The sequence below is a fragment of the Engystomops pustulosus genome, chromosome 4, assembly GCF_040894005.1.
Source record: "Engystomops pustulosus chromosome 4, aEngPut4.maternal, whole genome shotgun sequence".
Classification (NCBI taxonomy): domain Eukaryota; kingdom Metazoa; phylum Chordata; class Amphibia; order Anura; family Leptodactylidae; genus Engystomops; species Engystomops pustulosus.
In genome coordinates, this window is record NC_092414.1 from 30,580,165 (window position 1) to 30,598,075 (window position 17,911).

At 41.1% G+C, this 17,911-nt stretch overlaps 1 protein-coding gene across 1 annotated transcript in view; it reads left to right on the forward strand.

Moving 5' to 3' along the window:
• Positions 1–17,911, forward strand: part of MGAT4B (alpha-1,3-mannosyl-glycoprotein 4-beta-N-acetylglucosaminyltransferase B) — a 266,200-nt gene that overhangs the window by 174,219 nt on the left and 74,070 nt on the right. Inside the window, exon 5 of the mRNA XM_072145625.1 lies at positions 3,853–3,899. Within this exon, the coding sequence (XP_072001726.1) occupies positions 3,853–3,899 (47 nt within the window). The remainder of the gene's footprint in view (positions 1–3,852; positions 3,900–17,911) is intronic.

Consider the following 17,911-nt stretch of genomic DNA (forward strand, 5'->3'; position numbering starts at 1 on the left):
TGGGTATATAGACGCCACTTAATGTGAGAAAAACCTGCCAATGGAGCGGTCAGTTGTCAAATGTTATTAGTAGAGATGAAAATAATCTTTTCTACTGACAACTCCAGGCAATAACCAATTGCTCGGTTGTCCCAAAGAATCTTTGGCCCTCGTAACTGCTTGGCCACCTGCTATCAGTGTAATTAACCTTTTATTTAAAAGTATTTGAAAGCATTTCTGTTGGAATTTAGTATATATTATGTATGGTATATATTAGTGTATAATAACATTCAATAAATCTGGTACCAACTACTTTTTTAGTCTTCATCTATTCTTAATGCAGCAGCCAGGCTCCTCTTTCAGACCAAATTGTACACGGATGCCTCCAGTTTGTGCCAATCACTGCACTGGTTGTCCGTCTCCTTCCGAATACAGTTTAAAAAAATAACCCTCATCCACAAAGCTCTGCATAATGCTGCACCTCCCTACCTCTCCTCTCTCATCTCAGTCTATCTCCCAACCCGTGATCCTCCATCTACCACTGATATAAGATTAATCTCTACCTTAATTCGAACCTCTTGAGCACAACTCCAGGACTTCTCCCGAGCTGCACCAATTCTCTGGGATGCCCTTCCCCAGACTAATACTCAATATCCAAAGTTTCAAATATGTTCTTAAAACCCATCTCTTTAGGCAGCCTGTCACACACTCTAACTGCATGAAATGTCAACTCTCTCTTTACTAATCAATCCTATGTCCTCCTCTTGTCGGTTATTTAGCAAACAACAGATATACACCAAGCTCCAGGCTTCTTTGCAGTCACTTTGACCTTGGTCTTTGTATATAAGATGGCGGCTGATGACTTGTTAATAAATTCTTTATAAAGAATGGCTGGACCATTATACAAGCAATTTTACCTCTTGTGTCACCACCTCATCCTCATAGACTGTAAGCTCTTGTGTCACTCCTCATCCTCATAGACTGTAAGCTCTTGTGTCACCCCCTCATCCTCAAAGACTGTAAGCTCTTGTGTCACCCCCTCATCCTCATAGACTGTAAGCTCTTGTGTCACCCCCTCATCCTCATAGACTGTAAGCTCTTCTGTCACCCCCTCATCCTCATAGACTGTAAGCTCTTGTGTCACCCCCTCATCCTCATAGACTATAAGCTCTTGTGTCACCCCCTCATCCTCATAGACTGTAAGCTCTTGTCACCCCCTCATCCTCATAGACTATAAGCTCTTGTGTCACCCCCTCATCCTCATAGACTGTAAGCTCTTGTGTCACCCCCTCATCCTCATAGACTGTAAGCTCTTGAAATCAGGGCCCTCACTCCTATTGTTCCATATGACTGTTTGTACTGTAATGTAATATTATATATTTGTATATGTCCCTATGATTTGTAAAGTGCTATAGGAATATGATAGCGCTATATAAATAAAGATTATTATTCTTGACCGGATATATACGTCCACGTAGACTGGTATGGCGCCTGGTGGTGGTACAATGCACAGAGAAAAGATAAAGTATGCTGTATCTTTCCCCATGCTTATGGCCGGGCGCCGTTCCTCCCTGTGGGCGCTGCACATACCCCTCCTCCTCTCCAGCATGCTGCCAAATGCTCACCTGGGCTCCTGTGAAACGAGCCTAACTCTCGAACACCCCTCCAGTCTATCCCTTATTTCAGTCTCTCCACTGGTTTCCATGAATTCAGTTTAAAATATTAACTATGACATACAAAGCCCCCCCCCCCTTCATATATCTTTGACCGAATTAGCCAATACCCTCCTACAAGTAATCATGATCCTCACAGGACCTTCTGCTTTCCTCTATTACAAACTGCTCATCTCACAACCATCTCCAGGACTTCTTCCATGCTTCCCCCACAGTCTGGAACTCTCCACCAAAATATGTCAGACTTTCCGCCACCTTTAAATGTAACTCCCCATGCTGGAGGGATTGCATAAAGAAACAAATAGTTTTTGCATATGAAATATCCAGGGACAGCTCCCTGTCCCACAGCCGTCCTATGAACACTGTTCATGTGATAACTAACACTGAATCCAGGTGGTGAGGCAGGATTTGTGCAGCTACCTATGTCAGGTTTTGGGCTGGTCGTATCTAAGGACAGCTATCTCATTTCTAAGGGAGAGCTTGACTACATATAGGGGAAATTACCTCTACACTGGCACATTATTTTATAATAACATGCAATTGAATAAATCTATATATATGACAAATGAATGATATGCCCAGACGCTTACACTCCTTTAAAATCTATGGTAAATAGAAGGTGAGCGGAAGACCTTTAAGATTTTAGGTTCCATTACATTTTCTTTATGTAGAGTGTTATGGACAGCCCTGACGTAGATGTGAACTGTGCCTCAGTTTTTTGGAACTTTTCTGCTTGTCATAAAGTGAAGTTTCCATTTTTTTTTCAATAAAAGTCTTGTTCTCAAAGTTAGGTCCATGCCTTTGCTTTTCCAAGTTTTCTCATTCATGTTGATAACTCGGGAAATCAGTAGCAGGACTATTCTTTGCTTGACCTTTCTAATATTAATATTTAGCAAGGTAGACTTCTTTACATCTTTGAGCCGCCCCCCCCCCCTTCCTCCCAGAATGTATGATCTACAGATGCATCCAAGCCTTTCAAGGCAGCAAAAAATAGAAGATAAAAAAAAGAAGTTTTATGACTGACACTATTTATACAGGGAATTTAAAAACCATCTAGATCGTCAGGTCATAAGTTATGGAAAATATGCAAATGCATTTTCCAAGGTGGGAAATGGATAACAATGGCTACTTTTACTTCCCTGAATGGCAGCCCCCTTAACACCAAGCATCTCTTACAAGAAGTATAATAACATGATGTGGGATTAAGCCAAATCAGTATATCTATTCCAGAAGGGACAGATTCCCAACTGTAGACAGAGCTGTTTCGATCTGGTTGTGTCTCTTCAGTACAGTGTAGGGCAGTGGTGGCAAACCTATGGCACGGGTGCCAGAGGCGGCACTCGGAGCCCTCTCTTTGGGCACCCGGGCCATCACCCCAGCACACCAGACAAGACTCAAAGAATCTTCCTGCAGTTCCAAGCAACTTAAAAGATGCTGCTTTCAGTGATATATTAAACTGATACGTACTTTGCTACCTGGGACTGTAGGAAGAGGGAGAATGGGTAGACAGAGCCGAATTATCTTTGGAGGACCTTCTGCTGGCCTCACAATTCTGTGTACAGAGGGGCTAAAATGATGCAAATTTTCAATCTTGTCCTCAGGAGGCCAATATGATCGAACGTTGTTGAAGAACAGGGAGCAATAAGTTACTACTTTAATTTTTGGTCGGCACCTCGCAATAAATAAGTTTGGGCACTGAGCCGCAAAAAGGTTTGCCATCACTGGTGTAGGGAAATGATTTGGCTGAGTGAGAGGCTATTGACTAGGGTCAGGAAGTAAGAGTTCTCCTTATGGAGAGTTTGCCAATTAAGGCCGCCTTGCAGGTGTTTGGAGACTTATAGCCATTGATACTCCAGTAGGGAATTCTGGAAAATATGAAAATATGTTTTCCGAGGTGTTAATGGAAAACAATGCCTCCTTTTGCTACCTTGAAAAGGCAGCCCCCTTAACACCAAGTATGACCTACAAGAAGTCTAATAACATGATGTGGGCAAACAGTCCAGTTTCATGTTCTGGCATCAACCAAATCGCGTTGGTCGAAATTTGACTTTACATGTCTTGGGAAATTGATGCTTGGATTGCCTTTTTTTTCTCTAAATAATTGGAGGGGAGCACATTCAGACTTGCATTAACAAAATATTTTCCAATTCCAGATGGCGTTTTTGATGTAAACGTATAAATTTGTGCTTTTCTTTTCCAGACTGATGCACAGTATGCGACCACAGTGGCTGACAACATAAAAAGCCTGTAAGTTTTCAGTTTTTTTTTTTATTAGTTTTTTTTTTTTTTCTTTTCTTTGTGAATTTTATTTTTATGTGCATCTCCATAGTTGAATTGATTTCCATTTTATGAGGCCGCACATTTCTTCTCCCCTACAATAGCAGAATGCAAACTGCGACGGCAAGGGCATAGAGTCTACCGGAGCCTGAGCATACGAATGGGACACACCATCATTTCACATTCTTATGAGCACAGATATTTCTTTGCTGTGCCCTTGAAATGTTAGTACAGCTTTTGGGAACGTTTATGGGAAAGGTTGGCACAACACTGAGGTTTTAATTTAAGCATTTTGTGCATGGCAATCTAGAAAGTAAAAGTCTTCTGAATGGATTGGATGAAAGAATTTGGACCCGCTTCATAAAGCTTTTTACTGGAGGAATCCTATTGGGGAGAGTTAGCCATATAATCTTTAGCAATAAACCTTCTTGGCAGGAGGTGAATTGAGTATTTGCACATGGGAAAAAAAAATTAATGGAAAGAGAAGAAGTAGTAGTTCTGAAACAGAAGTTGGGCTTTGGAAGGCGGAAAGTTAAGAAGAAAATAAAAATTGAAAAACAGACGTGTTTTAAGATATGGGAAAAACCTATATAGAACTCATTAACCAGGCATTAAAGGAGTCGGCCTCCCACAGTGTATGAAATTTACAATAGCTAATAGGGTCACCCGTATTGTACTTATTCTGGTAAACTTTCTATTGTGCCTGCAGGTCATGTGACCAGTCGGCAGCAGGACTTAGGATTTCCTGTGTGTCCTGCATACTTCAACCAGATCAGGGGGTCCTGCAGTCATTACTGTATGCATGCCCCCTTCTTGAACACCACTCCCATGTCAGTGCTGCCAAGCAATTGCTTATCGTAAAAGTGATGGGCCACAGTGCAAAGTCTGTGCCAGGCCCATGACTATAAAGTCCAACTTATAGTACTAGTCCCATGTGGTAAAGTGACACCTAATGGGCCCCCTAGTTGTGACTATACCTTCTGCACCAATTTAAGTTACGCCCCTGGTGCCAAGGATGTCCTGTGTTCTGCTGACTTCCCATCACCACTGACATGGGAAGTCTCCAGGACACGGGAGGTCACCTACCATTTCTTTGTGTAAATCCAATATGGGTGACCCTATCAGGGTATTTAAAGAGGACCTGTCACCCCAAATTAGTGCCTCCATCCAAACATACCTACTGAATCTACTCCCCGCCCCTTTCTAATGCTGCCCATTTCCAAGTCCTGGCATTAATCAAACTTCAGTAATCGGCGCAATAGCATATGACACATAACATACTTGATGTCCGATCGACGGACAAGCAGTCCGGCTTATTCATTAGGAGGCCGTCTAGGCACTCTTTTTCTCCACACGCCGCCACTCCCCCGGGCTCCAATCGTCACGAATCGTCATGAAGACTGTAGCGCTTGCGCACTGGATGCCACGATTGCCGTGCATAGGAAAAGAACTGGTGCTCGGGGGAGTGGCGGCCTGTGGAGAAGAGGAGTGCCTGGACGGCCTCCTAATGAATAAGCCCGCTCGTGGATCGGACATCATTTATATTATAGCGCCGATTACTGAAGTTTGATTAATGCCAGGGCTTTGAAATGGGCAGCATTAGAAAGGGTCAGTGGAATAGATTCAGTAGGTATGTTTGGATGGGGGCACTAATTTGGGGTGACAGCTCCTCTTTAACTTGCCCTGCTAAAGTTACTTATTAATTCTTCAAGGCTTTTAGTTGTCTATAGAGCCTCCTAGTGATCTGTAAACACTGGAGATACCTTTCAGGAAGTGTTACATTTTCCTGCAGCGCCACCACAGGAGAAGGGAAATACAGTGCCTACAAGTAGTATTCAGCCCCCTGCAGATTTAGCAGGTTTGATAAGAAGAAAATAAGTTAGAGCCTTAAAATTTCAAACAGGAGCAGGATTTATTAACAGATGCATAAATCTTATCAACCAAAAAGTTATGTTGCTTAGTCAAATTTTAATAAATTTTAAACATAAAAGTGTGGGTCAATTATTATTCACCCCCTAGGTTTACTATTTTGTGGAATAACCCTTGTTTGCAATTACAGCTAATAATCGTCTTTTATAAGACCTGATCAGGCCGGCACAGGTCTCTGGAGTTTTCTTGGCCCACTCCTCCATGCAGATCTTCTCCAAGTTATCTAGGTTCTTTGGGTGTCTCATGTGGACTTTAATCTTGAGCTCCTTCAAGATGGGTTAAGTTTTCAATTGGGTTAAGGTCAGGAGACTGACTAGGCCACTGCAACACCTTGATTTTTTTCCTCTTGAACCAGGCCTTGGTTTTCTTGGCTGTGTGCTTTGGGTCGTTGTCTTGTTGGAAGATGAAATGACGACGCATCTTAAGATCCTTGATGGAGGAGCGGAGGTTCTTGGCCAAAATCTCCAAGTAGGCCGTGCTATCCATCTTCCCATGGATGCGGACCAGATGGCCAGGCCCCATGGCTGAGAAGCAGCCCCACAGCATGATGCTGCCACCACCATGCTTGACTATAGGGATGGTATTCTTGGGTCGTATGCAGTGCCATCCAGTCTTCAAACGTCACGTGTGTGGTTGGCAAAGATCTCGATCTTGGTCATCAGACCAGAGAACCTTGAACCAGTCTGTCTCAGAGTTCTCCAAGTGATCATGAGCAAACTGACATGACGGTTCGAAAGTAAAGGTACCTTACGTGCTCGTCTGGAACGGAGACCATTGCGGTGGAGTACGTTACTTATGGTATTGACTGAAACCAATGTCCCCACTGACATGAGATCTTCCCGGAGCTCCTTCCTTGTTGTCCTTGGGTTAGCCTTGACTCTTCGGACAAGCCTGGCCTCGGCACGGGAGGAAACTTTCAAAGGCTGTCCAGGCCGTGGAAGGCTAACAGTAGTTCCATAAGCCTTCCACTTCCGGATGATTCTCCCAACAGTGGAGACAGGTAGGCCCAACTCCTTGGAAAGGGTTTTGTACCCCTTGCCAGCCTTGTGACCCTCCACGATCTTGTCTCTAATGGCCTTGGAATGCTCCTTTGTCTTTCCCATGTTGACCATGTATGAGGCTGTTCACAAGTTTGGGGAGGGTCTTAAATAGTCAGAAAATTTAAAAACATAAAACATAAAATTTAAAATTTTATGTTTAAAATTTATTAAAATTTAACTGAGCAACATAACTTTTTGGTTTGTAAGATTTATGCATCTGTTAATAAATCCTGCTCTTGTTTGAAGGCTCTAACTTATTTGCTTCTTATCAAACCTGCTAAATCTGCAGGGGGTTGAATACTACTTGTAGGCACTGTATTTCATATGGTCTATTTTAGTCAGCAGCCCTACTCTATCTGGGCTTTTGGATGGATGCCCTTTTAGTGGGTCCTGTAAGGGTGTTCTGAGATGTCTGAGGCTGTCAATATAAGATTAGTGGGGACCAGTGCTCTGCACCCCAACCAATCAGCTGTTGTTGGGGTCTCAGGAGCTGTTTAGTCTTTACAGCATTGTGTACAATAAGTGCAGTATGCAAAGACCTTCCTTGTTATAGAGTGGTATCAACTAAAAGGACTTTCTACACCAGCTTAATGTCCACAAGGGAAACGTATCCCTTCCAGGTGCAAACTTTGTATCGATATTTTCATTATTGTTATGCTTTAGTGTAAAACCTATATCAAACACATGGACTCATTTCAAACCCAGATCAGACCCTCCAAATCATGTAGAACCCTAGAATAATTATGATCCCAGACCGAACCCTGAATGCAATAGTTACGCCCCGGCCTGAATGAATTTCCATTTCATGGCAGAATCCAAAATTATTTCACCACAGGTAAACCCCTTCAGAATTAATTCAGTACAAATAGGTATCACTTAACACAATATCCAGTCCATTCAGTATAGGACCTTGTATATTGGGCTGCATCAATAGTTCTGCTCCAGGTTGCAGAACAATGGGGGAGATTCATTGAGACTGGTGTTTATAACGCCAACCTTAAATCTCCTTCCGCTGGCGGTCCATCACCCGCATACACCAAGAGTAGATATGGGTGCAAATGCTGCCAGTTCTGATCTTTAGACTAGATCAGAACTGGCAGAGTTTGTTGCTATAGTCTCCCCCAGACTATAGTAAATGTGACTGGCCAGGCTTTCACCCTCCGGCCGCCTCACTCATAATAAATCTCCCACTATGTGTGTGAACCGTCCAGTCTGGATTCAGTCCTCCTGTTTATGCTGCTGTTCTGGAAGATATTCATTAGAGCAAAGAGGTGACCTTCTGCCAAGAGGCATCTTTTCCCTATTATAGAGGTCATGAACCATCAAGGTCAGGCTGTGGGGCATTTTTTCATTTCTTCGCCACCTCCCGCTTATTGATAACACATTTGGAGGCCTAATAGCCCTTCACATGACTTAATTATTGCTGCCATGAATCATCATGTTACATGAATCTATATGCCCTGTAAGCTATGATACATATAAGAAGTGTAGTGGGTGGTGGGTACCAGGCACTTGTTATAGCAAAACAACATATCCCTTCTACCAAAGCTGTAAAGCGCCGAATCCAGTGGGCGGCTATACTCGGTGACTGAGAGCCTAGACAGAGACATTTGTCAATCACTTATTAAGACCACCCACTGGACTCCTAAACATTGATTTAATACATAAGTTAAAAGAGTTACCCGCACAAATTGAGACTAGTTTACAGCCCCCATTGACTCCTATTAGATACGGTGCCTCCATGATTGTGCATTCATGCTTTAAAATAAATAGCAGGTCCTGTTGCCGCACAGATTTGTGGCTTTGAATGGACCTGGGCCGCAAAAAACGGCACCCAACCCATTGTTTGCAGCCCGTATTTTGCATGAGGCCTTATACAGGCAGTCCCAGGGTTACTTACAAGATGGGTTCTTTAGGTTTGTTCTTAAGTTGAATTTGTATGCAGGTCAGAACAGTTTTTTTATAATTGTTGCTCCAGACAACATTTTTTGTCCATGTGACAATTGGATTTTTTTAAAAATTTCTGACGTGGGAACAGGGATCATCAATAAAGCTTCATTACAGACACCTTACAGCTGATCATTGCAGTCTGGGACTATAGTAACATCCAGAAAGCTTCACCAGGGATCACAGGGGGCAGAGAGGTCTGTCTGTAACTAGGGGTCATCTATAAGTCGCATGTTCTGAATTTGAGGAATGCCTGTGTTATATCTTTCACCTTAATTGTAGAACAGTTTAATCGAGTTACTTTTTTTTTAAATACTGGGGTTAAAGAATAACAGCCACTCCAGATAATTTTTTATTTTGTGTGTGTGTGTGTGTGTGTGTGGGGGGGGGCTTTGTAAAGAAACATTCTGTAAAGTGCCCCTTATATCAATGTTACTTCTACGTTGCTATGGCAAATCAGCAATAGGACTCAAGACGGGTCTCTCTCCCCTCTCGTGTTTGTTACGCGATGTGCCAACCCTTTCTCCACTCCCCTGGCTGTAGTATGCTATGAGCACTGTATTCAAACATCAAGCTGACAGTGAAGGGGTTAATCCTCCCATCTCAGAGCTGTGTAAGCATACACATGGGGATAGATATGAGCTCATGCAGCCTCCATGGACACACACTGTACTGGCTGGAATATGCATCTCTATGGGAGGGAGTAGCATGAATAATCATATATTTTTTCACAAACTAAGCAGAATTTGTTAATGTAGTATATTAGATCCCCTCACACACAATTAAAATATAAATTATCGTAGGTTTTAACTCACAAAACATTTTTGCTAAATAGATTTTTATTTATTTTTAAGCACATATCCGTGGAATAAATGTTGGTTGGTGGACACACAGGCTCAGTTATAGCATTAAACCTTAGGATCTGCACAGAGGGATCCCTGGTTTGTTTTGGTGGCTGCTTTGGGAAAATGCTGAGCTAAAGGGGTATTCTCATGTTTAATATTAATGACCTATCTGCACGTCATGTCATAAATATATAATAAATGCATATCTCACCTCTATGACGTGCAGCTATCTTGAGAACTTGGCCAGGATGAATGGAGAGATTACTGCACATGTGCGACCACTCTCCATTCAGGTCTATGGGAGAACCAAAAAAGTCCATGTCTGGAAGGGAGTTGGTGGACTTCCATTCTCAAGAATATATCTGAAAATATGCTGCAGCTTCCATAGCTGGACTGATTCGGCAAGTTCTGTGCAGCGCTGTGTAATCTGTGAGTGCTTTATTAAAAAAGTAATTATTAGTATTATTGGTCTTCTCAACCCACCGGGGACCCCTCTGGACATACTACAGAGGCAGGACCGAGCATGCATGTCCACCTTGCCAAGACAGTCAAGTCTGGTGATGGCAAACTAACGTTATTCCTGGGCTATCAGGACATTCCAATATTCTAATATGTTCAAATACATAATTTGATTTATGAACTTTACCCTTTTACTCCTTTAATCTTGGAAATTTCAGTCAATAACAATAAAGTTTCTGATGTATCTAAAAATGAAGAATGTGACATTGGTCGCCAGCTTTGTAACATGCCGGAGCTGCCACATTGCATCTGCGTAGGACGTTGCATTTTGCACTTTGCAATCAGGATAAATCCTTCATCTGTAAAGTAAAAAGCCTGAAAGGCCTCTTCAGACTCCAACATAAGTGAATAAGGGACTGCCCTTCTGCCTAAGGCCCCTTTTAGAGAGCTGAAAATACAGCATGTGATGTGACGGGCAGTTCCTGCCAACACGCCACATAATGGATGGTTATCAGAGGATAATGGGCTTCTTGTAATGGGCTCATTGTGTAGTGCCGGCTGCTGAAATTACCAGAACTTATCTAAGAATGTGCTTTGTCCCCAGTGCATTGATTTCTCCTTTATTTCTGTTTTGATGGACAAGTCATCAGTCAGCGGCTACTTTACTCTGACCCCGTAGGTAGCTCCAGCTATTGCCCCTAAGACCCAGGGCTTTTATCATACCCACATGGGGAGATTTTGATGGTTTTCTACTTAAATTGTTTAAGTTCTTTATTCTGGTTTAACCTAAATAGTTAAAATGGCCACAGGGGGGGAAAAAGATCTTATAAAATTTCAGAATATACAGAGCAGCCAGAAGAAATTTTTTTCACCTCTGACCTTGAGCCTACTTGTCAGAGAAGGACAAGATAAAGTAACATATCCGTATAGTCAGGAGAACTCCTGGATAAAGGGACTATATTATTAGCTGCCAGAGGGGAAAGGAGACTGATTCTGCTCAGAGACTGTCCCCAGCAGCAGCAAAGTCGACACATGAAAGGAATAAAAATCTGTAAAATGATAAAATGGCTATAAAAAGCATTTCTGGACTTTTTCGATTATGTAGCTATTATGGTAGAATGGTTTGGTAATGGTATGGTAATTGGGGGGTATGGCAGAGTAATATGGTAAGTAGGGGTTATGGCAGAATAATATGGTAAGTAGGGGGGATGGCAGAATGATATGGTAAGTAAAGGGTACTGTAGGGTATGGTAAATGGAGTATTGCAGAAGGGTATGGTAAGTAGGGAGTATGTCAGAATCCTATGGTAATTGGGGGTTGGCAGAATGATATGGTAAGTGGAGGGTATTGTAGAAGGGCAGGGTAAATGGGGGGTATGGCAGAAGGATATGGTAAGAGGGGGATATTGAAGAAGGGTATGGTAAGTGGAGGGTATTGTAAAACTGTATGGTAAGTGGAGGGTATTGTAGAAGGGTATGGTAAGGGGAGGGTATTGTAGAATAGTATGGTAAGTGGGTGTTTGGTAAGTGGAGGGTATGGTAGAAGGATATGTTAAGTAGAAGGCTATGGTAAGTGGAGAACACAGTGGAAGGGTATGGTAAGTGGAGGATACAGTGGAAGGGTTTGGTAAGTGGAGGATACAGTGGAAGGGTATGGTAAGTGGAGACCACAGTGGAAGGGTATGGTAAGTGGAGGATACAGTGGAAGGGTATGGTAAGTGGAGGATACAGTGGAAGGGTATGGTAAGTGGAGACCACAGTGGAAGGGTATGGTAAGTGGAGGATACAGTGGAAGGGTATGGTAAATGGAGAACACAGTGGGAGGGTATGGTAAGTGGAGAATACAGTGGAAGGGTATGGTAAGTGGAGTTTACAGTGGAAGGGTATGGTAAGTGGGATGTATAGTAGAAGGGTAAGGTAAGTGGATGATACAGTGGAAGGGTATGGTAAGTGGGATGTATAGTAGAAGGGTAAGGTAAGTGGATGATACAGTGGAAGGGTATTGTAAGTGGTAGGTAAAGTAGAAGGCTATGGTAAGTGGAGGCTACAGTGGAAGGGTATGGTAAGTGGAGGCTACAGTGGAAGGGTATGGTAAGTGGAGGATACAGTGGAAGGGTATGGTAAGTGGAGGATACAGTGGAAGGGTATGGTAAGTGGAGGATACAGTGGAAGGGTATGGTAAGTGGAGGATACAGTGGAAGGGTATGGTAAGTGGAGGATACAGTGGAAGGGTATGGTAAGTGGAGGATACAGTGGAAGGGTATGGTAAGTGGAGGATACAGTGGAAGGGTATGGTAAGTGGAGGATACAGTGGAAGGGTATGGTAAGTGGAGGATACAGTGGAAGGGTGTAAGTGGTAGGTAAAGTAGAAGGCTATGTTACGTGGATGATACAGTGGAAGGGTATGGTAAGTGGAGGATACAGTGGACGGGTATGGTAAGTGGGAGGTATAGGAAAAGGGTATGGTAAGTGGAGGATACAGTGGATGGGTATGCTAAGGGGAGGATACAGTGGAAGGGTATGGTAAGTGGAGAATACAGTGGAAGGGTATGGTAAGTGGAGGATACAGTGGAACGGAATGGTAAGTGGAGGATACAGTGGACAGGTATGGTAAGTGGAGGATACAGTGGAAGGGTATGGTAAGTGGAGGATATAGTGGAAGGGTAAGGTAAGTGGATGATACAGTGAAAGGGTATTGTAAGTGGTAGGTAAAGTAGAAGGCTATGGTAAGTGGAGGATACAGTGGAAGGGTATGGTAAGTGGAGGATACAGTGGAAGGGTATGGTAAGTGGAGGATATAGTGGAAGGGTATGGTAAGTGGAAGATACAGTGGAAGGGTATGGTAAGTGGAGAATACAGTGGAAGGGTATGGTAAGTGGAGGATACAGTGGAAGGGTATGGTAAGTGGAGAATACAGTGGAAGGGTATGGTAAGTGGAGGATACAGTGGAAGGGTATGGTAAGTGGAGGATACAGTGGAAGGGTATGGTAAGTGGAGTTTACAGTGGAAGGGTATGGTAAGTGGGATGTATAGTAGAAGGGTAAGGTAAGTGGATGATACAGTGGAAGGGTATTGTAAGTGGTAGGTAAAGTAGAAGGCTATGGTAAGTGGAGGATACAGTGGAAGGGTATGGTAAGTGGAGGATACAGTGGAAGGGTATGGTAAGTGGAGGATACAGTGGAAGGGTGTTGTAAGTGGTAGGTAAAGTAGAAGGCTATGTTACGTGGATGATACAGTGGAAGGGTTTGGTAAGTGGCGGATACAATGGAAGGGTATTGTGAGTGGAGGATACAGTGGAAGGGAATGGTGAGTGGAGGATACAGTGCAAGGGTATGGTAAGTGGAGGATACAGTGGAAGGGTATGGTAAGTGGAGAATACAGTGGAAGGGTATGGTAAGTGGAGAATACAGTGGAAGGGTATGGTAAGTGGAGGATACAGTGGAAGGGTATGGTAAGTGGAGGATACAGTGGAAGGGTATGGTAAGTGGAGGATACAGTGGATGGGTATGGTAAGTGGAGGATACAGTGGAAGGGTATGGTAAGTGGAGGATACAGGATACAGTATGGTAAGTGGTAGGTATAGGAAAAGGGTACGGTAAGTGGATTGTATGGTTTTAAACCTGATTCCTATGTTTGTCTCTCTTGCTATGGTCATTGGCAGAGGATACTATTAGAATTTCATATATCTAATATTGTTCTTCCATTAAGAAAGGACATTAAAGGGGTATTCTCGTCTGGGCATTCGCATCCAGATTCATTAATCTGCCTTATATAAGACTTTTTTCAATTAGATGTCATTAAAAAAAAATGTTCCTGTTTAAAGAAAATTCCTCATAAATGTAGTGATATGGTCCCTTAGAAACAAGACTGTGTCCTTGGATACGGTCACCTCTGCAGCAGTGATTGCACAAAAAAACAAAAGGTTTTTGTATATGAAATGTCTGAAAGTTACTGCATGTCCCACAGACATAGTAATGAACAATGAAGCCCGGTGGTCAGGCAGGACTCAATAGTACATGTCTGGCCACCAGTGCCAAAATGTGAGGTGGTTGTAACCGAGAAAGCAATCTCGTTTCTAAGGGACAACATGACTACATTTATGAGAAATTATCTTCACACAGGAACATATTTTTTAATAACATCCAATTGAAGAAATGTTTACATACGGCAAATGAATGAAATTAAATTTAAATGCCGAGATGGGAATACCCCTTTAACTACCATCACATAAAATTGGTCAGGAAGACCTTATACACGGTGGAGGACATATCTGCATATAGCAGAGCATCTTAAAAAAGCCGCTGTCTGGCACACGCCACTCGATTTTTTGTTAATAATAATATGATAAACTTTGGTTTTAAGCTCCCCTTTAATTGTTGATAATGCTGCAAATACTGAAATAATAGTGACATGTCAGTGGATACTATGTTTACTCTCTGGTTCTATAGGTGAATTATTCATGTAATCTGCAGTCTGTGCTCTTCAATCTGGTTTTGGGCTTTTGATTTTGATTCTGTTATTAATGGTTCACTGTAGTTTTTGCAGCATATTTTATACAATACCATTTGTATTTCTGTGGCAGCTCAGAGCTTATTGCTTTTTTTTATATTAGTTTTAGGTGTCAGCTTTACATGACATAGGTGACTCGACAATTGTTCACGCCTCATTAAGTCTTAAATCTTTTTGTAACATTAGTTCCTATTTTCGATCAATCTGCCTGTGTGCATCTGGCAGCTTTTATGGAGACTAAAAGAAGAAAACAGCAGTAGAAAATAAGCCGCACAGGTCAGATGATCAATGTGGAAAAATGTAAAAGCGTATTGTTTTTCCCCCGCTAAGTTCCATTTTTACATTTTATAGTTAAATGGCCGATTTATCATTTTGTTTACAACAGAAATCTGTTAATTTACACCAAAGATATCTGCAAAGAGAGAATGACACTGCCAAGAATATAACCACTATAATACTGCCCCTATGTACAAGAATATAACTACTATAATACTGCCCCCTATGTACAAGAATATAACTACTATAATACTGCCCCCTATGTACAAGAATATAACTACTATAATACTGCCCCCTATGTACAAGAATATAACCACTATAATACTGCCCCCTATGTACAAGAATATAACTACTATAATACTGCCCCCTATGTACAAGAATATAACTACTATAATACTGCCCCCTATGTACAAGAGTATAACTACTTTAATACTGCCCCCTATGTACAAGAATATAACTACTATAATACTGCCCCCTATGTACAAGAATATAACTACTATAATACTGTCCCCTATGTACAAGAATATAACTACTATAACACTGCCCCCTATGTACAAGAATATAACTACTATAATACTGCCCCCTATGTAGAAGAATATAACTACTATAATACTGCCCCCTATGTACAAGAATATAACTACTATAATACTGCCCCCTATGTACAAGAATATAACTACTATAATACTGCCCCCTATGTACAAGAATATAACTACTATAATACTGCCCCCTATGTACAAGAATATAACTACTATAATACTGCCCCCTATGTACAAGAGTATAACTACTATAATACTGCCCCCTATGTACAAGAATATAACTACTATAATACTGCCCCCTATGTACAAGAATATAACTACTATAATACTGCCCCCTATGTACAAGAATATAACTACTATAATACTGCCCCCTATGTACAAGAATATAACTACTATAATACTGCCCCCTATGTACAAGAATATAACTACTATAATACTGCCCCCTATGTACAAGAATATAACTACTATAATACTGCCCCCTATGTACAAGAGTATAACTACTTTAATACTGCCCCCTATGTACAAGAATATAACTACTATAATACTGCCCCCTATGTACAAGAATATAACTACTATAATACTGTCCCCTATGTACAAGAATATAACTACTATAACACTGCCCCCTATGTACAAGAATATAACTACTATAATACTGCCCCTATGTACAGGAATATAACTACTATAATACTGCCCCCTATGTACAAGAATATAACTACTATAATACTGCCCCCTATGTACAAGAATATAACTACTATAATACTGCCCCCCCCTATGTACAAGAATATAACTACTATAATACTGCCCCCCCTATGTACAAGAATATAACTACTATAATACTGCCCCCTATGTACAAGAATATAACTACTATAATACTGTCCCCTATGTACAAGAATATAACTACTATAATACTGCCCCCTATGTACAAGAATATAACTACTATAATACTGCCCCTATGTACAAGAATATAACTACTATAATACTGCCCCCTATGTACAAGAATATAACTACTATAATACTGCCCCCTATGTACAAGAATATAACTACTATAATACTGCCCCCTATGTACAAGAATATAACTACTATAATACTGCCCCCTATGTACAAGAATATAACTACTATAATACTGTCCCCTATGTACAAGAATATAACTACTATAATACTCCCCCCATGTACAAGAATATAACTACTATAATACTGCTCCCTATGTACAAGAATTTAACTACTATAATACTGCCCCCCCTATGTACAAGAATATAACTACTATAATACTGCCCCCCCCCTATGTACAAGAATATAACTACTATAATACTCCCCCCATGTACAAGAATATAACTACTATAATACTGCCCCCTATGTACAAGAATATAACTACTATAATACTGCCCCCCTATGTACAAGTATATAACTACTATAATACTGCCCCCCTATGTACAAGAATATAACTACTATAATACTGCCCCCTATGTACAAGAATATAACTACTATAATACTGCCCCCTATGTACAAGAATATAACTACTATAATACTGCCCCCATGTTCAAGAATATAACTACTATAATACTGCCCCCTATGTACAAGAATATAAATAGTATAATACTGCCCCCTATGTACAAGTATATAACTACTATAATACTGCCCCCTATGTACAAGAATATAACTACTATAATACTGCCCCCTATGTACAAGAATATAACTACTATAATACTGCCCCTATGTACAAGTATATAACTACTATAATACTGCCCCTATGTACAAGTATATAACTACTATAATACTGCCCCTATGTACAAGTATATAATTACTATAATAATGATTTCTATTTTTCTTTAAAGTAACAAACAATATAATACAGAGATTGCACACAATGAGAAGTAATTGCACTCTATATAGTTCGTAAAAGCAGACCTCATAATTGCAGTTGTTGTGACAGGTCGATGAAAGACGCGTCCACCATCATATATATGTTTGTAACAAACAGCAATTATTTCAGTTTTTTTTTCTAAATGCATTAAAACCTACATTGTGCCTCAAGATCACATTCTACAAGAGGTTTTATAAGCACAAAACAATGTATAAGATAAAATATCAAGGCGTGCAGAGCAAACATATACCATAGTGTCTCCACTGGGAAGATGATGTGATCTCATTGAAACCTGTCATATTGTGCGATTCATATTGCATCCTACATGTGATAGTACACAGGATACATTGTATAGCTGAATACATACAACCGCATTCACACAACTTAGCGTTAAACAACATTGAGCAAAAATGGCCCTAAATTCAGATTTTCTACTCACATGCAGAAGAACTAGATTCGGTCTTTACTGAAGGTCGAAGGGGAATTTTTAAGTGGTTTTCTAGTTCTTGGGGTCAGTTTTGAGACCCACTTCAGCCAATTCGTCACTGCCTCAGACTACGGACTTTTGTCACGGCAAGAAT